This window comes from Podarcis gaigeae (assembly GCF_964106915.1).
Source record: "Podarcis gaigeae genome assembly, chromosome: 1".
Classification (NCBI taxonomy): domain Eukaryota; kingdom Metazoa; phylum Chordata; class Lepidosauria; order Squamata; family Lacertidae; genus Podarcis; species Podarcis gaigeae.
In genome coordinates this window covers 46,831,366-46,856,776 of record NC_139678.1, presented here as the reverse complement: position 1 = coordinate 46,856,776, position 25,411 = coordinate 46,831,366, and the positions used below count along the sequence as shown (strand labels likewise).

General features: G+C 40.9%; 1 protein-coding gene and 1 long non-coding RNA gene across 3 annotated transcripts in view; one reads left to right on the top strand and one right to left on the bottom strand.

Moving 5' to 3' along the window:
- Window positions 1-25,411, bottom strand: part of MAP3K9 (mitogen-activated protein kinase kinase kinase 9) — an 80,566-nt gene that overhangs the window by 31,895 nt on the left and 23,260 nt on the right. Inside the window, exons 7-11 of one of the 2 annotated variants that reach the window (XM_083746468.1) lie at window positions 24,796-24,918; window positions 24,178-24,331; window positions 19,176-19,285; window positions 17,315-18,118; window positions 13,783-13,993 (exon numbers count right to left, since the gene is read on the bottom strand). In XM_083746468.1, the coding sequence (XP_083602594.1) occupies window positions 13,783-13,993; window positions 17,315-18,118; window positions 19,176-19,285; window positions 24,178-24,331; window positions 24,796-24,918 (1,402 nt within the window). Of the gene's footprint in view, window positions 1-12,082; window positions 14,277-17,314; window positions 18,119-19,175; window positions 19,286-24,177; window positions 24,332-24,795; window positions 24,919-25,411 lie in introns of those variants that run through there. The other variant, XM_083746467.1, reaches the window with a different exon arrangement.
- On the top strand, window positions 652-25,351 carry LOC310848854. The gene is made up of 4 exons (XR_014566660.1): window positions 652-1,573; window positions 20,922-21,006; window positions 22,988-23,098; window positions 25,159-25,351. It is a non-coding gene; the product is annotated as an uncharacterized lncRNA (long non-coding RNA).

The window sequence follows — 25,411 nt, the reverse complement described above, 5'->3', positions numbered from 1 at the left end:
AGAGAGTTTTCCTGAATATAAGCTGGAACAAAGGTAAATGGTTTTGTGGACCATTATCCATCTGGCCAATTGAGCTATAGCCAGGTCAGCTCCCACATCTCTCTCCCAGACTGCCTTCAAACCCATAAAATGAGAGAACGAGGCTTCCAAAATGATAGAATAAATCAAAGAGACCACGTCCTTCTGGTGACCTCACCGCCAAGCTTTCAAAAGCTATCAGGTACCTCTTTGCTTGACCTTCAATGGTGACATCTGATAGAAAATAGCTGGACTAATGAAGTTTTAACCCATTTTAACTTGAACCCCTAAATCTCCTTGAGTGCTGTAGTTTAGTTACTGGGGAATTGTTCGGAAAATTTTAAGGCATGCACTTAAAACTGTAACAATGAAAGAGAAATCAGTAATGTTTCAAATCAGACATTTGTCCTACATGAGATCCTGTACACATGTACAGTTGTATGTTTACTTTGTCCAGTTAAGATTATATGGAAGCAGCTGCTTGCTTTTTTTTAAAAAAAAATGGATTTTTTTAAAAAATGAAAATCCATATCAGATTTTTTAACTTTGAACCATTCAATCTTTTTTCATGAACAAGGAAGAGAAAGGAAACCCGCAATGCAGAGCATAGGGCACACAACTTGCAGCACTCATTGGCAAGATGTGTTGCAATTTAACTAACTTGGCGTACTGGCAGGAGCCAGCGCAAGGGCTCATGCTAGCACAATGGGGTTTCCTTGCACCTCTCCCACGATGCCTCCCCCAAATCTACTCTGGAGGGTCAGGTATATCGCCCAGAGCAGGGCACAGAGGGAACTTGTGCTGATGGAACGATCAGAAAACTGTTACATTGAATTCCCCTCCTAATTTCCCAGTATTTCCTTTTAGGGTGGGGTCTTCAACCACGTTTTACTCCAAGTACACCCATTAAAATTCATGAACACGACCAAGTTTGGTCCATTAATTTCAAGGGGTCTGCTCTGAGTACAATTTAGCTGAATACCAATCCTGTTGTTTTAATCTAGTTATCAGAGCATTTAGTTTATTGCGCTAAGGTTTTGGTTATGGGGGAGGGATGGTTTTAACTTGAAGTAACAGAGCTTCATGTGAGATAAACAAGAGTTACTTACCAGGGAGTAAGGAAGGTGGCGGCTGAGTGGGGGGTTAAGAACAAAGCACCTATCTGTAATGTTGTCAATTGATGCCCCAGTATACCATAGAGTATAACCTCTTGTGCTTCTACGTCTCAGAGGATTTAGGCATATTTCTGATGTAACTTAGCCATTCCATATATTTTTCCTTGAGCAAATTTGTACCTTAGATATTCTGTCGTTGATCCTAAAGGCAAGTGATGGTCTGCTGAACTCAGTCACTCTGAATAAATTTCCTGGCTACAAAAGGCCTTCAAGATGAGATTGATCTAAAAATGCAGGATTTTCTTCTGATGCTCACTCATCTATTGCACACAATAATAGGATGCCTGCTGAAAAACTGTCTTGACATTAAAAGTAATGAACAGGTTTTTTTTTATTATTCATAACTTACCAGAATGCTGTAACCCATGGCCTCAAAAGCAGTGAGCAGAAAATGGATCATATCTCAAGAGACTGGTCATTCACAAACAAATGTTTAAGATATTCTCAAATCTTTCCCTACATTGCCATAAAACCCCTATGAGACAAAACCCAGTGGGCGTTTTATCTTCCATTTCCTTACACAAAGTCACTACGTCCCTCAGGAAATTAAACAGATTTCTCGACCGGATGCCACCAACAGATTAATTAAGATAGTTTCTGAAGTCTCATTTAATTATCTGAATTGATGACAAATTTGGCAATTAAGGAATTTATCTAGGTTTCACTTTGTTGGGCAGGGAGGGAGAGAAGGGATATGGGGGCATGTCTAGCAACTGCTTCTACTACATAATACAGCTTTAACATTGTGTGGTTTAGTAGTAGTAGTAGTAGTAGTAGTAGTAGTAGTAATAATTATTTCTACCTCGCCCATCTGGCTGGGCTTCCCTAGCCACTCTGGGCGGCTTCCAACAAAAGATTAAAAATACATAGAACTAGGGAGGACAGGTGCAGTAATGCTCCAGCCACGCACCCCTCCCTCACCTCTCACCTATCCTCACCATCCAGCTGGGTCAGGTTTAGAGAAACGGCGGCCGGCAGCATATACTTTTTACAGGACAAAGCGCATCAAAATAGGTAGTTGCTGCCACCACTCCCCTGTACCAGGGCACCAGAAGACATAACCCAAGGGAGGTTATACTTCCTAGTTACTGGCTGCCCCAACCTGCAAATTGTTTCCACAAATTGTAGGCAGAAATTCAACAGATGTAGTATGGCTGATTGATCAGGCTCTGGATTCAGGCTTCCCCCCAGAATGGCACACAAGACACAAGAAAGATCTCTTTTTTAAATTTATTTAAAAAACAGGATTAAACATACTTTAAAAGGTAGGTACATCTCTTGTACGATTCAAACAAGTAAAACAAAGACATTGTAGACTATGACTAGCTAGTATACTCACAAACTAAGAACAAAGGCAAAGTTAGGATGATTTCAAAGTCCTTAGCTGGTTCCGCATCTCAAAGGCAGTACGAAACTTCACTACAAAGACTCGCATGTCAGAATGACACAGGCAGACAGGCAAATTGTGGATTGCAGAGCGCACTTTCTCAGTCCTTTCCTAGGATCTTGATTTCTAAACCTCACGTGGAAACAGAACGCAGACCTAATCAAAATTCTTGATTATGTTTAAATTCACCAATGGTGAGCTAGTTGGCTAATAAGTTTAACTTCTGACAGCTGAGCTCGTCAGTTCCCAGGACTTTGGATCAAAGGGTTCCTCCCTTCTTCAGATACTCAGCAGATACACATTCTCAGAGTGATTGGGGTTTGATAACAACACTGTTTGGGTGTGAATGAGCTAGGCACCAGGTGTCAGAAGGCCACTAATCAACTGGAAAAGTTCCTTTCTGAGATAAGCAACTTCACACATTTGGAGACTGTTAGTCTGTAGTTTTAAAGTACCAAGGACACATTCCCATAAATCTTACAGCTTTGGTCTTCCCATAATACTTTGCTTCCTTACTTGACCAAAGTTTTGTCTATTGAAATTTCCTAACTTCACTCCAACAGGGATCCAATCCTTGTTCTGCTAGGTGGTCTCAGAACACTTTTTCTCAGTCTAACATTCCTAACTTAACTCACAGGGATGTTCTTTGAGGATAAAATCCCAGCAAGGCTGTCACAAACATCTTGGGGAAAACAGAAGGAGACAAATAATACTGTTATGAGTTTGTGGGTGCCAGGCCCCTTTCCCCTGAATACAGCAAGTCTTAAAATCTAATCAAGCCTTCTGATCCCTAGATCCATCAAGTGTTAAAATACAAGCCAGGCTAGTTTCCTGTTGGGCCATTAATTACAAATGAAAGGGGGCTCTGTGCCAGACGGCATTTGGGTGGGGTCCCTCTTTCAACTCTGAGATAGTTAGGATGACAAAAGTCTGAGTTTAGAGTTGAAAGGGGCTGTGATGTGAACTAGAAGCAAGCAGCAAGCTGGAAAGTGCGATCAGACAGCAATGTTTGATTTCTATTTGAATCCAAAGCTGTGGCTATGGAAGAAGCAAGACTCTTCTGGGCTGCTGATGCTGTGAACGCCTCCATCGTAGGTTCACGTTCTATATATGTGTATGTGTAAACAATATATCATAAAGACACCACAGATTCCACTGTGCCTCATTCCAAAAAGAAACATGAACTCTGGCTAAGTGCTCAGAACCCTTGAAATCTCATACCTCTTACAGATAGGAGTGGCATGCAACAATACAGTGGTACCTTGGGTTAAGTACTTAATTCATTCCAGAGGTCCGTAGTTAACCTGAAACTGTTATTAACCTGAAGCACCACTTTAGCTAATGGGGCCTCCTGCTGCTGCCGCACCACTGGAGCCCGATTTCTGTTCTCATCCTGAAGCAAAGTTCTTAACCTGAAGCACTATTTCTGGGTTAGCGGAGTCTGTAACATGAAGCGTATGTAACCCGAGGTACCACTGTACTGGAACACAAAGCCCTGGTTCCAAGGGACAAAGCCAGAATACCTCAACTCTATTCCTCAAATTTCTTTTGGCACTTACCCAAACAACTGGTACACCCATGCCCCAGGAACATGTCACCTTCCAAATTGGGGTGGGGAAGGCAGAAGCTGCAGAGCTATTGCATGAAGATAGTATCAAACACACATGTAATGGACTGTGTATGTGGCATGTGGAAGTGGGTTAGCTTTGCTACAAAACTATGGCTCATTCGTGGTTGTTTTTTTTTTAAAGTATCAAGGGAGATAAACAACATGAGCTATGGAGCATCTAGTCTTCAAAGCTCTAAAATAAAAAAAATTAAAGTTCACAAAATGTCAAGCCACTGCTTGCTTTTTAAAGGTACCAATAAAAACAGCAAACAAATTCAAGTCTGCACACTTTTCACCACCCCTTCCTGAAACTTCTGGTGCTTGCTCTCTTCCCTAATATACTAAAGGCAAAGTATCCATTATCTTCCACAAAGGACAAGTTTTACCAGGGCCATATTCAAGGATGCTGTTGCTCTCCAGAGATGCTCAATTTGCAGTTGGATCTCAAACTAAAGCAATTGCGAGAGAAAGTTTACATAAATAGTAAGTGTGTATTAGTTGAAAGATGCCTGTATTCTGATTCATGAAACTGATTTATTCCCAAGGAGTAGTTGTGGAAAAATAGTTTAGGTTCAAAAGTAAGGAAGTTCCATACGCCCACCAAATTCACATTGTTTGCAAACCTAATCGAGGAGGACTGTAACCACTGGGAATTAAAAGACTAGCTCCTCAGAGAAATTAGATTTCCACATGATTTGTTCAAGCTAAGGCAGCAACAGTTCACAGAGTCCCTAGAAAAGCTTATAGATATTCCCTACACACCTGATATCTTCAATTCCTTTAACATCTCAGTCGAATAATCCTAGTTGCTAGGTATAATCCAATAAAAAGTCTAATGGAGCTGAATAATCAATGGACACAATCTCTTCAAAATGTATTACTGCAGAATCTAAATCCTTGCAGATTCATCAGCTATAGCTGGAGATCCTGAATACTCTCCGTGATCCCTTCAATCTAAAACACATTTTTGCCACCTTTGGGCTGCCTGAACATACTGTAGATAAATGTTCCTTTATCAGCAGTCACTGTGAAACAGCAAACAGCAGCAGAGCTTCATTTTTTGCTTATCAGGCTGTACAGAACTGCAGAAACCCTGAACAGCTGACTACAGAGGCTACCTAAGTCCAAGTGATGCAGAGTTCAGTGTATTTCAAACTTTGTTATCAACAGATCAAAGTAAACCTCTCCAGCTGTAACATTTGGTCTCAGATTTAAGTATGGGGGACCACCAAGGAGGAGGGTCAACCCTGAAAAATGACCACTCTTACTAGAAGAGTAAAAGAAGAGTGAAACCTGAGTAAGGCATCCCCCCCACAAAGTAAAATATTTGTATGTGTAGTGATTTAGCTTAGAAAAAAGGTCAATTATATAACATTGTGCATGGTGTGAAGAAAGTGGACAAGAAAAGTTTCTCATTTTCTCATATTAGAACCAGTGGACCAGAACTGGACAGATTCAGGACAGACAAAAGAAAGTACTTCTTCACAGAGTGCATAGATGAACTATATAATTCATTCCTGCAAGATGTAGGATGACTACCAATTCAGAAGGTTTTAAATGTGGATTAGACCAATTCAGGGCGGATGAGGCTATCCGTGGCCACCACCCAGAACGGCTGTCTACTACAGGGGTAGGCAACCTAAGGCCCGGGGGCCGGATGCGGCCCAATCACCTTCTCAATCTGGCCCGCGGATGGTCTGGGAATCAACATGTTTTTATATGAGTAGAATGTGTGCCTTTATTTAAAATGCATCTCTGGGTTATTTGTGGGGCATAGAAATTCATTCATTATTATTTTTCAAAATATAGTCCGGGCCCCCACAGGGTCTGACCAGCCCACGGCTGAAAAAGGTTGCTGACCCCTGGTCTACTATCTCCAGTATTAGAGGCACTTTGTTCCCCATAGCATCTGGATGGTCACTGTGAGAACAAGGCTGGAGACTCGGTGTGCCTATGGCCAGACCCAGCAGGGCCCTTCTTACATTCTTGGGGATGGGTCCCTGAAGAGAGGGGCAGTTGAAGCAAATGGAATAGATGCCCTCCCTGCCTGCATCATCATAACCATCTTTACACTGTTAACCACTTCCCTAATGATTTGAACAGGTTGAAAAGGTTAATTACAGTGCACAACGCGATCTAACAAATACACGTTGCACAAGAGCTGGACATATGCAATTTGTGACAGCTGAAGTTAAAAGTTGGCCTGTGTGCTTGCTGGGGCTTGACTGGCATTGCTCTAGAGCAGGGTGGTTCAACACGCAGCCTGGGGGTTGCCTGTGGTCTTTGAGGCTGTTTTCGGCGCCCTCAGCAACATTTGATGCCCTCCTTCATAGTCCTCAAGCCGCCTTCCCAAAGCCAAGTACAGTGGTACCTCGGGTTAAGAACTTAATTCGTTCTGGAGGTCCGTTCTTAATCTGAAACTGTTCTTAACCTGAAGCACTACTTTAGCTAATGGGGCCTCCGACTGCCGCCGCACCACTGCTGCGTGATTTCTGTTCTCATCCTGAAGCAAAGTTCTTAACCTGAGGTACTATTTCTGGGTTAGCAGAGTCTGTAACCTGAAGCGTCTGTAACCTGAAGCATATGTAACCCGAGGTAACACCGTAAAGGAGGTCAAAATTTGGGTCAAATGACTTACACCCCATCCATCAGGTGAACTTAGATCCTTCAAACTATGTGGCGGAACGCATCTTCAGTTTAAGGGACGGGGGGAGAAGTCTGCCTCTATAGCTATGCATCAGTTGAGTATAATTCAACACCAACAGCCCCAAGGCATTTTCATTCCCATGTGTAAGTTTTTACCACATATTATGTCACACAGTTAGAACAGATTAATTCCAGGATACATGCATGCTGGATACATGCATCACACTTAATCCATTCTTCCTGATCTCCAAAACTAATTTCATCATCATCTTGAGTTCATCCATTCTCTTTCCTCTTCAGTGCTTTTAAAATCAGTTTATAGGACTGCTTTATTTCCCCTCTCCCGAGAATATGTGGATTTTTATCAAGTTATCAGAGTCCACTCATCCATGCTTCTCTCTTCTGCCTCCTACATCAACATATTTTTAAAAATAGTCTTAAAATGAGAAAGACCTCCACAATCCCAGCTCACACTGTTTAAAATGGCATCTGCTCCCCTACAGTTGCTTCCAATTAGTCCAACCCTCAGCACTTAGGGTTCTCAAAAGGAGAAACTCATTGGTAATTGACTGCTGTTCTAAGCTGCTCCTGACCCACAAATGTAGTGTACAGAACTAGTCTGCATTTTATGGAATGAATACGTTATCTCACAGTTAAATGCAATGCACCATTTGCAAAGACAGAGGGAAGGGAAGCATTTCCAGAAGAGCAGCTGCGTTGATCTGTCACAGAAAAAAAGCAACACAAAGTATTGTGGAACCTTACAGACTAAAAAAAACAACCCTCAAGCTTTTGTGGGTGCTGCAGTTCATTTCCTGCCCAACATCATTTCATTATTTTCAGTTCACCAAATGCACAGCTTATTAGAGTTGCTATTTTGAATAAACTAAAAGCCTTTCATCAGACTAAAAAAAAATGCCCATGAATCAATTAATTTTATCAGAAATTGAAATAATTCGTTTTTTACAAAGTTATTTAAAACCTGCAGGTGGTGGGTGCCCTTTTGAAAGTGACACCCCCTCACTCTCAGCCACAGAGAGGGGCTCTTAAGGCACTGCCTGCTGTTACACATGTGTGTTCACATTTCGAACCCTACTTTTGTGCAGTGGAGCTTTACTGGTTGTGTAAATTTTCACAGAGATAATAGACAGAACTGCAAGTCCTCCCAAATCTGCAATTGTACACCTCCTCAGCAGGCTTTACTGCACAGAAAGTAGAATTCTGCCCCAACTAATTCGGCTTTTCTTCAAGACAGTGAGTGTCATTCTCCCATCTCTAAAGAGGCTTATATCTGTCGGATTTTCATTAGAAATGAAGGGGAATCACTGCTCATTAGTATTAGCTGTGTCAGATGGAGAAGTGTGAATTTTCCTTCCTTAATCAGATTATATTAGGGGAGCTACTAGGAGATTCTGAAAAGAATGAGTTAGTGCTCAGACCACCTTGGTTCACAGGAGAATAAAATGGTTACTACAGTGCAGTGAGCGCCATCTTCTGGCTACTGTGAACTTTTTAAATTTAAGAGATGGCAAGAAATATTAACATTTAGGCTGCTGTCCTAACCAGGTCTATTTAGGATTAAATCTTAATCAATTCAGTAGGGATTATTCATAGGTAGGTAGGGTTAGGATTACAGCCTTTCTCTTCTAAATTAATCCAAGAGATGACAGGTTAAATTAGCAAATGCTGGTGAGATTATGCAGCCTGGGTCTCATGGAATTAATAAAAGAAAACTACCAGTATTTGTTCTGGATTCAATTTGAGGTGAGTGGGGGAGAATATTAAGCCGCATGGAGTTTTCTGAGATGGGAAGCAGTGGAAGGAGAAGAAAAGTATAGAATAAAAATGAATCACATCAAAGAGTATGGAAAGAAAGAAAAAAGGAAAGAAACACACAAGCATGTTGTATGGTGGGGAGAAGAAATGGCTAGGAGGAATGAAGACAATATTTCATGTCTATGCCGCTTGAAGTGCAGTGTGGGTCATATTTATCCATTGCCTCTACTTAAAATGCTAAAAGCTGCTTACTAAACACACATAATAATAAAATCACTAGGGCAACAGAAAATATATAGCCTACCTCACCAGGAAACTTTAAAAGATGGAAAGAAAAATGATTCTCCTTACTATATTTGTTGTTCTGTCTGCAGTTTGTTTCTGTTGCTGTCTGCCCTTTGACCTTAGGGGGAGGGTTGATACAAATCCCAAAAATAAATAAATAAATAAATCTTATGACTATTTACCTGGAAATGAGCCCCACTTGGTTCAATGGGACTTCCATAGGCATAGATCTGCAACCTTTCCCTTCAAGTAATCAATTTTGCTTAGTACCCTTGCATGTGTATGGAGAGCTAAACAGTCAAACAGAAATATAGTATCTTGTCTATAAATGGACAATCTACTGTGTATGAGGCACATCAACTGCACAGTAAAAAGTTTTTGATTATGCTTCTAGCTGTATAAAGCCTCTGTTTAGCAGTAAAGTAGTATGTTTTAATTGATAAAGCAGTGCTTGTTCAAGAAATATATGCTTTTCAAAACGAGAAAACTTATTTCAAAATCTATGATTGAAATCATCTTGACTGAAATCAATCCACGGCACTCAGGTTCAAGACCGAAGAGAACACACAAAGGGTGCTCTTCATCAGAAATTACCTGTATTGACAAAGCAGGTTAGGATATGATAGAAAGCGAGCACAAGGATATAACATACACACAACATCATTAAAGCCCAACATTTCTAGGTAAGAATTGCAAAAAAGAGAAAATGAAGCTCTCACTACACAATTGGTGTTTATAACGGTTTTATTCAAGTTTGTGTGCTCTAATCTTGAGACAAGGCCTAGAATAGCATTACACTGTAATACAATAATAATTGTAGCCATTGAACCAAGCCTGCTTGGCATCCTTGTTTTACTTTCCCATCCCCCACCATACATCCAGGGAGGGGAAGCAAAGAGAAAAGCAAACATATATTATCAACTTCAATTAGCTCCATTTTAATTTAGTTATTATTCTCTAGCATAAATTAAAAATGTATCAAAGGTATACACATAACACATTGACAAAGAACAGAGATACAGTAGATTATGCAAAAGTGTAACCTGTAGATGGGTTAGCTACAGTGAAACAAACCAGTCACTGATGCCATTTAATTACCATTTTTAAGCCCCAAAGGGTAGGAGGCAACAGGTTGTGTCACAAAGCTTGGGGGTTTTTTTGGGGGGGGGGGTGTCAGTCATTCCCACTGCCAGCTTACAGCTGAGCCGAAGTGAAAAGGCAGGCTCCAACATCACTTAACCACCATCACAAAACAAAGCACACAGTAGCATTTATGTAGTAAACAGACTGTAATATTAATTTGGGGAGTGGGTTGGGGGAGTGCTTTCTAATGCTACTGCGTTAGAGATACTTTTGTGAACATGGCAATTGGGACAAAAGCCCTGAGGGGGGTTCAGCACAGTAGACTGAATCAGCAGATATCAAGAACCAAACTCTCTCTACAAGGAGCCTTACAAAACATTTGTCACATTGCACCTACACAAACATCAGACGTGAGAGTGTGCTACACCTGGGCATGCAAGATCACAGGGACTAGCCTATGAGAAACATCCTACATGCGGAATTACTCCACATGAACACAGCCTTTCAACAAAACATAAACCAGACCCATAAAGGAGACCCAAGCAAATCACCTTAAGTAGTTAAGTGCTGGTAAACATGAGCTCTTCAAGAAAGCTGATTTTGCAAACCAAAAAAATAAAAAAGTTGTTTTGGATTTGGCATCCTGATCAAAAATTGAAACAGAGATATTAAATTGTTATTAATGTTAAAGTAGTCATCTGCAGAGTTATACAAATGGGATCTCCAGGTATGCACAGCAACCTCCAGAACCACAAGAATTTGGGCTGACAACCAAGGATGCCTGCCTTCTCTTCTCAGGAAGAGCTTGGGAGAAGGGGAGCGAGCACCTTTCACTCAGCTGTTGTGGAAGTAGTGAAGAAACTGCAAGAAACTCTTGCAGCAGAAAATGAAGAGGGGTGTTGTATGATTGCACAGAGGACCATGCAAAGGACAGTTACAAGTAGGAAACTTGCATACTGTGGGCTTATAGAGATTACATACTAGGAAACTGATGTTCCTGAAGGACAATTTGGTGTCCTAAAAGGCAACAGCTTTAAAGAAATGGTGTACTGAAAGCTGCATTTGATGCAGAATGTACATCAGCTGCAGAGCTGGGATAGCTCAGTTGGTAGAGCATGAGACTCTTAACCCCAGGGTCATGGGTTCACACCCCACATTGGGCAAAAGATTCCTGCACTGCAGGTTGTTGGACTATGATTATTTAAATCATAATGGTAATCACACAGTTTTAGTAATGGGCCTGAATTCTTAAAAAAGGTATAGTGCCTAAACATCACCATGAAGTGGGAACAGGGAACCTGTGGCCTTTCAGATGTTCTTGGGCTCCAACTCCCATCAGCCCCAGTCCACATGGCCAATGGTCAGGAGTGATGGAAACTGTAGCCCAACAGTATTTTGGGAGCCCACAGGCTCCCCCACCCCTTTCTTAAAGTTCAGAGTTCAAGGGCAAGGGCAAGACCCTGCCAGGGCTCGTCTAATTTTTTTTTAATGGATGCAATCTAGAATAAGGAAAGTTGCTGACTTCAAATTACCAGTTACAGATAGGTAGCCGTGTTGGTCTGCCATAGTCAAAACAAAAAAAAAAATCCTTCCAGTAGCACCTTAAAGACCTTTAAGGTGCTACTGGAAGGATTTTTTTTTTGTTTCAAATTACCAGTACCAGAGTTAGGAATGAACCACCCTTGACTTGCAGGTGCTTATAACTGCAGTAAGTTAAATGCTAAGCAGGGCTTGACTCTCATGGAGTGAGCCATTTAGACAGTCTACATGTCTTCAAGAAAATATAGTTTATATTGGCTCATCTGGACTGGCATAGAGCACAAACTCACCTTGAACTAGCAGATCACTTACATAGCACTAAAACTGCCAGAGGGGGACTGCTTCCTCAGCATATAGATCTCAATAAAGTTACAAAGTTGTATAGCCCCACTTCTATTTAAGGTGCACTGATATGGTTCAACTTGCACAATAAGACTACACTTCTGCTGCATGAGGTAGCTCTTGGTACAGATGGAGAAACTGAGGCACATATGGCAAAAGTGATTTGCCCAATGTCATACAGCAAGCTGGTGGCAGAACCAAAATTAAACCTGAACTAGCACAGATTTTCAGATTTTTATTATTTAGATGCTAGACAACAATATTTCTACAAGTTTACACAAAACCCCTTAAGAGTGACCACTTTTGATTCCTAGTAATGATCTATACCCACTTTTTCAACAGAGATAAGTAGTAAACTGCTATAGATACAATTCATGACATGTCAGGAACATAGGCAAAAGGGATTACAGCCTAGGAATAAAAAAGGAAACTTACATGAGAGAGGTTTTAAACACCTTTTTCAAAACTTTAGATAGGTCTTTATTTTAATATGGCAACAATAATTTAAAACCAGATGGGAGAAATAGATCTAGTCATAAAAGAGTGTAATCGCAGCAGGGGTCTAGGGATTTTGGCTGGCCTCAGTAGCTTGCCAAAATTCATGCACACCAAAGGTCCTGGAAGGGGCCTTACATGACAAAATGCTGAACTTTGGAGGCATAATGTAGTCCTCCTGAAATCTGAGGTGGTGGGGGAGGAGATTGCAGAGGGTGGGGTAATAAGGTCTATTATGCTCTAAGCACTATTTGATACTAGACCAGTGGGATTGCATGTGCTCTTCAGTTCCTGCTGAGACCTGGAGACTTCTATTTGCTTTCCAAGTATCCCCAAGTCTTGTCATTAAGGTCAAGTGTGCAAGCTGTTTCTCTCCACCAGAATCTCTATAATGCTGAATGTGATTTTTCTTTTTGGAATAGCCATGTACATGGTATTGGGGGTGGGCTATTTGTCAACTCAACAATGGGGAGACAAATTGATTATTAAATCTGGAAATTACTTACCTAAATGAAGTAAGATTCAGGGGGGAAAGGGCATATCCTGACTGGCAGTTTTTCGTGCAATGTACCACCAAAATTTGTGAAAGAATGCAACGTTTCATATCAAATTACAAGATTAATCATTGTGTTTCACCACTTCCTGGTTGTGTCTCATTAAACTTCATGCTCATGTATGATGGGTCCGAGCCAAAATCTCAGAGTCCCACCTCTATTTCTCCACTATCAGAGCTCCACCCCGTTGCCCCAATCCTTTTGCACCACTGCAACCTGAGACATCCCTTTTTTATTTAACATTTACTTTCAGAAACTAAGAAACAGGTGGCTCCGCCTTTTTTCAGCACGATGCATAAAAAGTATAGAGGTGGGTGCTATGGGTCATTGGCAAGATCCTGAACGCCCCCCCCCCCCAGCAGCCAGTTCTAGGAGGAGGAACTGTATGCATACCAAAAATGAGTGAACATTTGTTCTGGGACATCAAGGGAGAAAAGCTCAATCAAATGCAACAAGAATGCTGGTTCAGACACACTTAAACCTTTATATATATATTCCTGCATTGTAACAGTGTAGACAAACACTGCTTATCATTGCATTTAAAAGGTAGGAGTTGAGGTTATTACAAAACCCATACCAACAGAGGGTATCTGAGTTCTTGACGGTCAGGAATGGAGGCTTACTTGCCCACATTACTTGTTGCAGTTTAACACTGTAATGAAAATACAAGGAAGACCACAGGAAACCCCACAAGAAGAGTCAGCAGCTCTGTGTAGCTTAGCTACATGTACTTACAAAAGGCCAGGTACCCCAATACCGTATCTGTTAGTGGAAACAGCACTGTGATATGACCTCAGCAGCATCCCTCTACTTCACCTGTCTTCAAAGTGCATTCTTAGTGCAAGAAGTAGAACTGAATCTAAAGGAGCTTACCAATCCCTTGTGGATTTCATGCTAGGACCAGAACTCTTGCTTGAGTTCATATGCTGCAGGTTTGCGTGTTCTGAGTTCAGTTCTGCATAGCGGCACGGTGCTGTCCTGGCTCTGCCCTTCAACATCCATGTCCAACAGTGTCCGCTCCTCTTCAGGCAATCTGACACGGAAAGAAAGCAGTGCAGGCCTCTCTTCAACAGTGCTGCTACTGCTGGCAAAGCAGGAGTCCAGGTTACTGGGAGTTTCAGTACTGGAGCTATTAGCAGAGGACTCGCCCCTAGCATTACTGGGGGATACAAACCACCAGGGGTCAACCCGCTGCCTGTTAGCTGAAGGGCGTGGCCTAGGTAGGAATTCCAAGGTCTTGGGTCTCTCCAGCATGGAGTCTTGCTGAGCATTATGGCGCCTGGGGGTTGGAGGAAAGATGAGGTTGGGGTCTGGCAGTCGAGGGACTTCATTTGGACCCTGACTTGGACTGGGAGTTTTTAATACACCTATTCCCCCACCAGAAGGAGGAAAAGAGGGAAAAACACAGTGAACACAAGAAAGGAAGAGGGAGGAAGGGAGAGAAGAAAGAGAAACCAACTGGTTAGACAACACTGATGAAGAGAGACACCGGGCTCATTAAGTAAACAAAGGGTGATGTCAGACAAAGGATTGATTCAGTTCACCTGATGCATGCAAACCACATGGGAGCTGCAATGATCTTCATGCTGATCCCTGCAAGCTAAAATGGTAGATGCTGGCAGTAGCAAGGCAGCAAGGCTGACAGAGTCCAGATATGTAACTGTCTAAGGATTGTTGTGTGAACGCACACTATGCATCTCTGTACCTCCTTTTTCCTTGACTTTTCTTCCCCCACAAGCATCTTAGTGCCAAAGTGCAACCAGCAGTATGGATGCAGCCATAGACAGGGAAGAGGACAGCATACTTAACGTTGAAAATATGTTGGATGCTCATAGTGAAACATGAATCTTATGAAGCTAATTTGCTTCTTTACTACAGAAATGTTACAATTACATTTTATTTACCAACTGTTCACAGCTCTTAGGTAGCTCTGTCTACCACTGGCAAACATATCCCAGGGCCAGAGAAAATTGATGAAGGTTCTGAAGTTTCTCCCCATAACCATTGCTATCTCTAGGTAATACATACATATTTTCAGGGGAGGGTATAGGTTTTATAATTAGGAAGTATTAACTTGTGCCCAGAAGCTCCCATTTTAGAACCAATTTTGCAATTCAAAAAAGGCAAATGGAGAAGGAAAAGACTCAGATTGGAATAGATTCCATTTTTAAAGGATGGTATTGGGAAGCTGCCGTTTCTACTTGCTGAGGAAATTTCACAATTCTTCCCAGAGGGGCTTGTGCAAGTGGCTGGGTCAGTGTACCCAAAACAGTCACACTCTACCAGATATCTTGCACCCACATCAGTTTGCTTATTATAGTTGGAACTGTACAGCACTGAAACAGAATGTTAAGGCAGAATGAAGTGGTAGTAATGGTTAATCCCAAGAGATGACAAGTTAATGTTAACTGATTAAAGATTTATTTCCTTGACTGTCTGGATTGCAATCAAATTTATCAGTTAATTTATATAATTCAAATGATTCTTTGTATTGCAAAGCCTAAAAAGGTGGAAGCAAAGGCGAGTTTCACTTAAACTGTAACTGTAGTTACACCTTTAACCAACACTACCATTCACTGTAAACCTTGAAGGAAAAGGAATGTTCAATTTCCCCCCATTAAAATAGGGAACAAAGCACTCCTATTACAGTTAACACATCTAGACCAAACTGACTTCAAACTAGAGGCACATTCAATTATTCTTAGGAGTGTTACTGAAGTTTCATGCTTAAGCTGCTAGTTATGGGTGATAACTGGAATCAGAAAGAAATCTTATGAGACAAGAAATGTAATTTTATTTTGCCATTCTTACTGTGTTTTATTGTATTAATTGTATACTGTAAGCTGCTAAATCCAAACCAGATCAGTATATGAATGCTAAATAAAGAAATTAGGCACAGGAACTGATGCAATATAATTTATATGGCTACAGGCTTTCTCAACAATGTAAGAGTATTTACTTTGCTTTAGAAATTATATTTTATAATCTGCCAGACCCTGTGTCTAAAAGGTTTCTTATGACAATAGCTAATATTCAGTTTAGGGAAGAAATGCCTATATTGGATTCTTTTGCTTTGATAGTCCAAGCCTGTGTTGAAAATAAATCCCTCATTGAATGTCTATTACACTGTTAGTAAAGGGAATAGATTAGGATTTTATGTTGCAGCAGTGCTGTTCTACCCAAAGTAGTATTTCTTTTGAAATACAGCAGAGGGGATGTTCAGTGACTTGTCATTTATCAATAAGACAATAAATCAAGAAGCAGAAATTCCTACTGGCATGAAATTTAAGCGCATTCAAACAATTATGGTGAGAGACTCTGAATCACTTCCAATGCCAAATCTGATGTTATTACATGCACCAGATAGGGTTAATTAAAGACATTTTTAAAATGGGAGAGGAACTGGGTTTGAGGAAGAGAAGGAAGCAATCATTAGGGTGGCAAGAATTCTTGAGAGGAAGAAAACACTTGAGGAGAACCTGGATACGTACAATTTGTGTGGCATGGGAAAAATGTGTTTAAGGAGGGAAACCATATTAAGGGAAATAGAGGAGGAGGGGAAGCTGGAACTAGCAGCCACACAGAAGGCTGCAAAGTATGAGGAAAGATGACTAAAGACCACACAAAAGCAGCTTTCATTACTCCAGTGTTTGGGGGATTCTTCTCTACTGTCCACCCTACCTATACATGGAGGACACCTCCATCCTCTGTTGTTGTAAGCATCTGTCTGTCTCGAGAGACAATGGACTGCGCCTCTGGGGGTGAAGTCAAACCACTGTGTTAGCAGCACCAAAGTGACCTCCCCAGAGTGCAAGCCTGGGCAGTGTGTTTGGAGGTCCTGGGCTGACCATTTGACAAGACTCCACTCAGAGCCTCCCTGAGGTGGTCCAAAGGAAAGCAGAACAATACATTTGGCACCAGCTTGGCTGCAGGAGTTGCCAGAAGTAGGCATACATGGCACTTTCCAACCATCTTAGGGACTCCAATCCAGAATTGTGTAGAGTTTACTCATTAGTCTTGTGGCTAAGGCACAAGGCTGCAGAGGTTCAGGATCAGAGTTTTCCTTCTCCTAGATTGGCTACTTTCCCAGGTTGATGAGCCCCACCTACCCTCACTTCCCTCTACATCATGTGCAGAAACCGCCCTCTTGACTGCTGAATCCACTATTGGTCTCATCCACTCAGTCCACAGAGCCTGTATTCGCATGCAGGGGAAATCCCTAACTCACTGAGGGTTTGAGACCCTCAAAATACAGAAGTAAAAAATTATACATAGTGCCTCTCGTTTCCTTCAGCTATTGAGCTATTGCCTTCCTTCAATCTTACCTCAGAGGCAACATCTGCAGGAAGTGCAATGGCAAGAGCATTCACTTTCTGGAGTACAAGGATGGAAAAGAATAGCGTACCTGATCCTAATGCTGCTGCAGAAGAATTCCTGGAAGGGGATCCATTGGCAAGCGGACCAGTCACATTTATGGCACCATCAGAGGGAGTCCGTCTGTGCCCCCTTTGCCGGGCTTCAGAAGAGAGAGTCATATGTGTGGGAGTCAAGGACTGGTTGGGATCTCGCTTGAACCTTTCAACACAGATATTAACTAGTGGGTTACTAACTACTGGCAAGGGAGCCTTCACTGTCACGGGGCTGACTGGCATCTCATACACCACAATCTCATCGCTGTCTGAGCGTAACAGGGAGCGGGTTGAGTTACATTCAGAAATGGAAGACAAAGAGAGAAGGGTCAGGGAGTTGGATGGCTCGCCCAGCAACAATGTGGGCTCCTCTTTTTTGAAGAGCTTCCTTGAAGGTGGGCTGGTGCTCCGACGGAAACGTCCGGCCCGCTGGAAAATACTATCACGTTTCTTCTTCTCTTCCTTGGGGGCATCCAGCTCATCCTGGCTTAGCAGCTGGCACTTGCCAGCCTCCAAAAGATCAAAGCCCAGGCCAGCAGCAGCTAAGACAGCCCCACAGCCCAGAAAGGCAAGCTCGCATCGTTTGTGCTGGGAACCTCCACGTTTCAGGCTGTTAGTGGGGGTGAGCTGAGGGGTGCTTGTGGTAGAGTTCATAGGAGTGGTTTCCTCATTGGCATCACTGGACTGGCCATCCCAGTCCTCACTTCTCTGAAATGGGATGCAGAGGTATGATTGGTTAGACCCAGGTGATTGCTGCATCTTGGTCTCTCCGTTTTTCAAAGAATCACTGTCTTCATTCTCTGCAAAAGAGATACAGAAACACACACAAAAGAGTGGGGCCTTGACATTTTAACTATGAATAAGAATGGGTTATGCTTCATCTTGTGTGTAAAAATAGAAACACACTGCTACCATGGAAAAACATGTTTGCATTTTGAACAAAGAATATGGAAACTTCGCCCCTTTCAAATGATGGCAGCTGTCAAATGTACATGCCACATACAGTTTATTGGATTCCAATTTCAATATAAAAGCAATATAAGTTCAGATGATCCTCACTAAAAGGAGTTGAGATTTGAAATAATGCACAGCTAAAACAGAAATGAGCCACTTGTTGCTCAAAGCAGCCACACATGTTTCTAAGGACAGCTCCCTTCAGCCTAGCCGCTGAAGCAACGCAAACAGAACAGAGGGAGGAAAAAGGAACCCTCCAATATAAAAATCATGCATGGTTTGTGTGAGAGGGTGTGTGTACACACACACACATAGCAACTTCTCTCAAAATAGTCCCCCACTTCAATGGATCATATATATCAAGGAGAAAACACCTGAAGGTGAATGACAGCACACAAATCTACCCAGGGAACTGTCTGAGAAATCACATTTTATAACACAGGAATTTAAGTTTTTATTTTGCCATTTAATCACTATTTTAATAGTGTGTTGTGCTGACAATGTGGCTTACTGTATAGTTTCTTATTGTTTTAAATAACCATGTACCTAAAAGCCATAAATGGCTTTGGACTCAGGTAACCTTTCCCCACATGTACTTGACTATGCATTAAGATAATTGTTGGACATCTTTATCTGAGTGTTCCCAGTTTCTGAAGTGACCTGATAAATCTGGGAGGGGAGAAGCGGAATTGCATTTGGTCCCAACCAGGCCAATGGTGTGAACAAAACTTTCATGATACTGTACATCTTTTTTTAAAAAAAATAGGTGCAAGTCTTGAAATTTAAGACTACAGAAGCAGATTCTGAGGTTTGCTTTTTTTGTAAGAGGTAAGTGTTGGTGGACAGAAACAAACATGAGACTGAATACAGTGCATTTAAGAAATTCATTTAACAGGTACTTACCCATCTCTGTTAGGCTTGTAAATCCTGGGAAAATGACTGGTGTTCTCTGAACTTTTCCTAGATTTGGCGCACTAGATGACCACTGTTTGGATCCATCCAAACACTTTAGACTAAAGTAAAGAGAAGAGAAGACACATTTAAATGCAGATACTTTATTTCCTCTGTCTGTTTTTATGACCAATATTTATCTCCTCATTCTTAACTATTCTAATCTATCACAAATATTAGTTTATTTAGAAAAATAAGCTCCCATGGTGACATATAGTTAAAAAAACCAAATTCAGTGATATATAAAAATACAGAAAAACAGCAGCATCACATTCAATAACCCATATAAAACAAAGATTATTATTATGCATGCAAGAATACGTGGATGTTTTAAAAAAATTGCCTGGACTCAAAAAGACACAGCATACATCACACTAGCTTTTCTAGCATCTTTCCAAAATGTAGCATTTTGTCACCACCCTCCTAACTGCAGATGGTAGTGGGACTCTTGAGGGGGACTTCCGAGAGCCAAGTCTCAAGTCATTTAGGGCTTTATGTATAACCATCAGCACTTTGAAATGTGCCTGGGAACAGACCATCAATCAACTGTTTATACAGCATATCTTGCCAGCTCTTCTAGCAGATCCTAGTTAGAAACGTAACAATCATATTCTATACCAAGTGAAGTCAAGCCTATAAAAGCTTGTTTAAAATGTATGGGGGCAGTCCAGTCTTAAGGTTACCAGGGTAACCTTACCCCCCCCCCCGAGTATATGGTTACCCTTTGATGCATTTTCCATCACACCAGTAAGGCCTAGGGTCAGGTTAGAACATGCCTTTTAGCCCACAGCTTTCCAAACTGTGTCTTAGTGTGTTGGCTGCAGTGTGTAGGTGTGTGGTGCGAATGCTCCCCACGCTCCTCCCAGGGCTGGAAAGGGGTTAGTTTAACCTCTGGTTTGCTAGTAAAACTGAATTACTGTGTCACAAAAAGATGCATGTCTAAAAAGTGTGTCACCAACATGAAAAGTTCGGAAAGCTCTGCTTTAGCATATTGTACCCTCACAATGAGCCTGTGAGATAAGCCCAGAAAATTCCAGTGAATTTATGCCAGTTTTATTTATAACCATATACTCAAAATCTTATTTTCTTTGCAGACCAACCTATTACTGAAGGAATCAACCCAACAGAAGAAGTTCATGTATTGCATATTTGCAATAAAAATTATATTTTATGAATTTGCCTTTGCAAGTGCACTATTCTCTTCTATGTTTCATTCATCCTTAGAGATATAAAATTATAGGAAAAGGATACTTGCAATGTTATTTATCATCTCATTTATACTCTGCTTTTTCTCTGAACAGCTCAGAAAACCTTTGATATGATTCACAGCTGGTTTCTTATCTAGGCAGTTCATAGGGCTAAATCTGTGTATGTTTAGCATTTGAACTGCAACATAAGCCTTACATTCAGAGCATTATATAAGGAGGACCCCAATTTAAGTACCTAGATAAACATCACTAAGCAGGCGACACATACAAAAGTGAAGTTAGCATGCTCACTTCAAAAATAAGAAGAGCCAAGGTAAAGTATGTAATTTGGGAGAAGGTTGTATTCTTATCCTCCACTCAGTTAGAAGGTTTACGTTGCATTTCTTGGTTTTGCCTACTACAGGCAAAAACCCCTCTCATATATAGAGACAAAGTGTAGCCTTCATCTTGGTCTTGAGAGTTACACAATATTCTGGGTTGTCCTTTGTAGCATGGCAGAGCAAATACTGCTTCCTTCATAAATGAAAACAGAGGATGACAATTCTTTGGCAAGCCTTAGCTGAGAAACAAAACCTGTGAGTTAAAAAAAAAAATTTTTTTTCTTATTCTGGAAAAAGTATTCTATTTTCCTGGGTTGTAAAAAACCAAGGTGGTCACTAGAGGGTGCTAAAAACAATTCAGTCTCTTCCCTACATAGCACAGCAATTAATTTACAATAAAGTAGATTGTACATAGTGCCCTGGAATAGGACTTACTCTGAGACATACTGAAAATGAGGGCCTATTTGAGCAGTGGGTCAAGTATAAATTCCAAAGTATATAAAAATAAATTTCTGCCCGATTCACTGCCCACCTGGATTTCTGGCAAGCGAATATGTGGCAACAGTGCCCTTCCTGCCAATTCCATCATTGCTGCACTCTTTAAAGGAATCTCTCCCTGCCTGCTCATCACCTTCCCACATGGTCTTCCAGCACCATAGTGCTTCTTCCCCAGACAGAATAGCATGTTGTTGGTCTGCTCTATTTCTTTCAAAGCGATGCTCCTTTCAGACCATCGATAGCAGGACTTCTGAACTATCACAGCTCTCCCCAGGTTTAAAGAACCCATAAAATCCAATTTTTGTGCTGTGAGTGTTCATTATTTCTTATTTAGGGAGCATAGCCCAAAAATCTTTGAAGACTTTATTGTCTAAAGACCCCTCCCTCTGTTTACATTAGGATTGACATACGTCTAGAATTTCCCAAACATAGCCAGGATTTGGATGTCGGAAAGAGTGTCTGGGCAGAAAATGCTGAAATGTCCGGAAAATCCAGACATATGACAAGTCATTTCGGAAGTGTTGATTTTGGTGAATTTCCTTAAATAGCAGGAAAACTGGTATTTTTGGGGGGGGGGGGGACTCAACAACTTTTGTGTCCGGATTTTCTCTTTTTAAAATATGTCAACCCTACATTACATGAAGAAGGAATACTGCACTATTGCACTGAAAAATCTGAACATCTAAAATGTAATTACAGAACACTTGACATGGTTATGTGGAGAGATTTTGGTTTTGATGCCTGACATAAGAAACCAAGTAATTCTTGGTTGGAAAGACTGACTAGCCTGAAACTTGAAAAATCCTGTTCTTAAGTAAAACTCAAAGAATAATCCACACTACTGCTAGTGACTGCTACTTAACACCACAATCCAAAAGGAAAGCATGTGAGCCATCTCTCAAATTTGATGGGAGTTTTACATGCAGAACCTGTTTCATCCACATCCCCCATTTTCTGACCACATATACCAGCTGTGTATCCAATTCAGCAATAAGCATCTTCTAGATTTCACTTACATATTTATGAAGGATGTGATCAGCTTTTGGGAGGATAGCCCAAAAGATATAGAGAACTGATTACATTAACAGCTGTCACTTTTTGCAGCAATACAGTGCTCCTGAGGGTCCTTGTAGTAATCACAATTTTGCCAACAGAAGGCTTAAAGATGAAGTTTGGCTGCTTTATTCTGAGCAAATGAGTCTGAATCATAAAATATTCCTCCGTCATCTTCCCTCCTCAAGGTAATCCTACAAACTGGTTGCAAACGTTACAGGCTGATAAACCACAAAACAGTGGGAGAATCCACTGCCCGAGGAGCCTCCTAGATATAAGTCAATTGCACAGACTGAAGGAGCCCTGTTTGTTGAACAGGGCTGAATCCACCCAATATGATTCTTCCATTATTCCTGCCTACCACAACAGCCATTTGTATCAATAGATTTAGGATCTTGACTCATGTATACTTTATTACATAATGCAATCTGAAGTATGAGAAATGTAACACAAAACTCAATGGAAATGTGTGCCCCTTTGTCTCCTAAGAGAAATAGGTTTGTCCAAATCAAAAATGATACTACTGTATTAATAGGACAGATATTGCAAAGATGGCCAAAGCCCAAAGCACTCAAGAAGAGCTGGATGTTCTGCTTGGGTTTTTTGTTGTTTTTTTCAGGACAATTAGATGCCCAATTCTCTCCCAGCCAATTAACAGAAACAACTTCTGCCTTTCTCATTTCAGGAAAATGCCAGAAGTCCGTCTATTTTCTTCTGCAGGACAGCAGGAGGGTCATGGTGAAAATTTTGGCTAGTTACCAAAGCAAGCCAAGATTCGTTGAACCTTGTTTTGAAAGTAAGCTGCCATGTACACACTGTTTTTGGCTTCATGGAATATTTGATTGCTGTCAAATAGACAACTGCCATTTTTTGGCTGGTCAAATGACCAGATGGCCAACCCTATGACAATGAAAGAATAATTTATAGCTTGCGCCAGTGACTTTAGCCAAATTCTCTCTGTCTGCCTTCACCTAAGTGCCAGACTACAGGACAGGAAAGAAAGGCATTTCTATACCTAGAAACTGAGTAATAAACATAATTCTGATTAAATGGGGTGGGCAAGGGAGCATGGAAATACTAAGATTACAGAACAATCTTTGAAGTAGCAGAGATGTTACTGGGAAGTCAGACTGGCTAAGAGGAGATGGGATTTTGAACATGAATCTCTTGCAGATGAGATAGCTGATTTTGTATTTTTTATGCCTCTAATCTAAAAAAATAGGAGGCAATCCTCTCCCCGTGTGTTAATGATCAACTAAAGAAATGATGCTTCAAACACCATCAGATTACATTGTTAAAATTGAGAGCAAAGAATGCCAAGACCTTCTCTGAGATAGTTGTACCTTTGTGGAATAACCTCCACACAGATCCCCATGAGACCATATTGTTGTAGTATTTAAGGGGACATTTTTTTGTTTCAGGTTTGAGTGGGGAAAGTTTCAAGTATTAACACTCAAGAATGTTCTGTTTTAATTTTAACAAGTAGGCAGTGATGTGAACCTTTTTTCTTTCTCTCTCTTTTTGCTATCTGCCGTGGAGCATAAATATTATTATTTATTAAATTTATATACCACCCTATACCTGCAGGTCTCAGGACGATTCACAAGGTAAAATAACAATATAAAAACACAAAATACATAATCAAAATAAAAACAAAAACAATCCAATACCCCCCAACACATTTTAAAAGGGCATATTACTATTTATTAAATGTATAATTTATTATTGGAATAAATAACATGAATGTAAACTGCAATGAATGTAAACTGCTTTGGCAAACAATTATACCAGCTAAAGTATGGCAGGTTTGTGGAGAAAAAAGGAAGCTGGACTGAGGCTTTATGGCACAGTGGCAGCTAAGATTACGCTTCTCACCCATCCTCGCCTGCTGTTAGCTCCTTATGACAAAGAGAACTTGGGCCCCACGTGCGACCTTTCTTCTTCTGGCCTCTTTTTTCTTCTTCTCCTTCCTCTTCCTTCTGGCATACAGAGTTGCGCCCCCATGTTTTGCAGCTTTCACTGGGAGTTACTGGGAGGGGGACAATAGGACAGAAAAACATGAGCATGCATTTATGCCATTATTTTTTTATTGCTGCAAGCAAATAATCAGACGCCCATAGATTTTATTCTTCACCCTATGTTCTTACCCAGCACTGATCAGTACCATACTGACTGCCCATAGAATGAAAATAGACTACAGGGGAGCGGAGCGGGTATCCTTACTGTGGAAAAGATGGCCATTTGCCACTTTTGATCTTGATTTTTTAAAAGGTATTAATCTAATAGGTTTTTATTTTATTTTAGTGTTCTTATGTGGGTTTCTGTTAATTTGTTGTTGTTTTTTAGCTGTAAGTCATTTTGAGTTGAGACCAATAAAGTATTATTATTATTATTATTAGCCACCCCGCTATACAGGAAGCATTGTGGAATCCTGTCCTAAACAGAAACCATAACCTATTGGCACTTGGCCAAATTTTATAGCAAACTACTTACACTGGATGGCCCTGAGCCTAGGAATGATGGTAGGACTGGCAGGAGGGCTGGAGCAGCTACTGATCAAACTTTTCCTTTTATCCATCGTTGGAGAAGCCTGTACAGTGAACTTGTGCTGGAAATCTGTTAATAAAACAAGACCTGATATACTCATTCGTCACTTCACTATGACATCACCTAAGGAAATGAATTCCTTCTTTCTGCTATAGCATTTTAGCAGCATTGTAATATGAATTTAAATTTAAATCCCCAGTGAGATGTACATTTTTCACTAAATGATCCAGTATGTATTTTTAGTGAATGCACTTTTTTCACACTAGCCCAAGAGGTGGTAATAATCAATATGTCTTTCTTTGTCAACAGTTGCAAAGAGTGTTTTGGCAGGTATGGCTGTTTTCTACTCAGTTATAATAGGCACAGGAACCAGTGCCCAGTACCCTGCCTGTTCCCAAACAAGAAGGTGACAATTAAACAAGCAATTAAACTGCAGCCTGTAGAAAAATCACAATGCATTTTCAGGTAATCTGCAAGACTATAATAAAGTAAGATGAAAATGTTAGCGGTCTCCTGCAGAGTACACAGTGAAGAATGAAGAATTTTAAAAAATGAATTATAG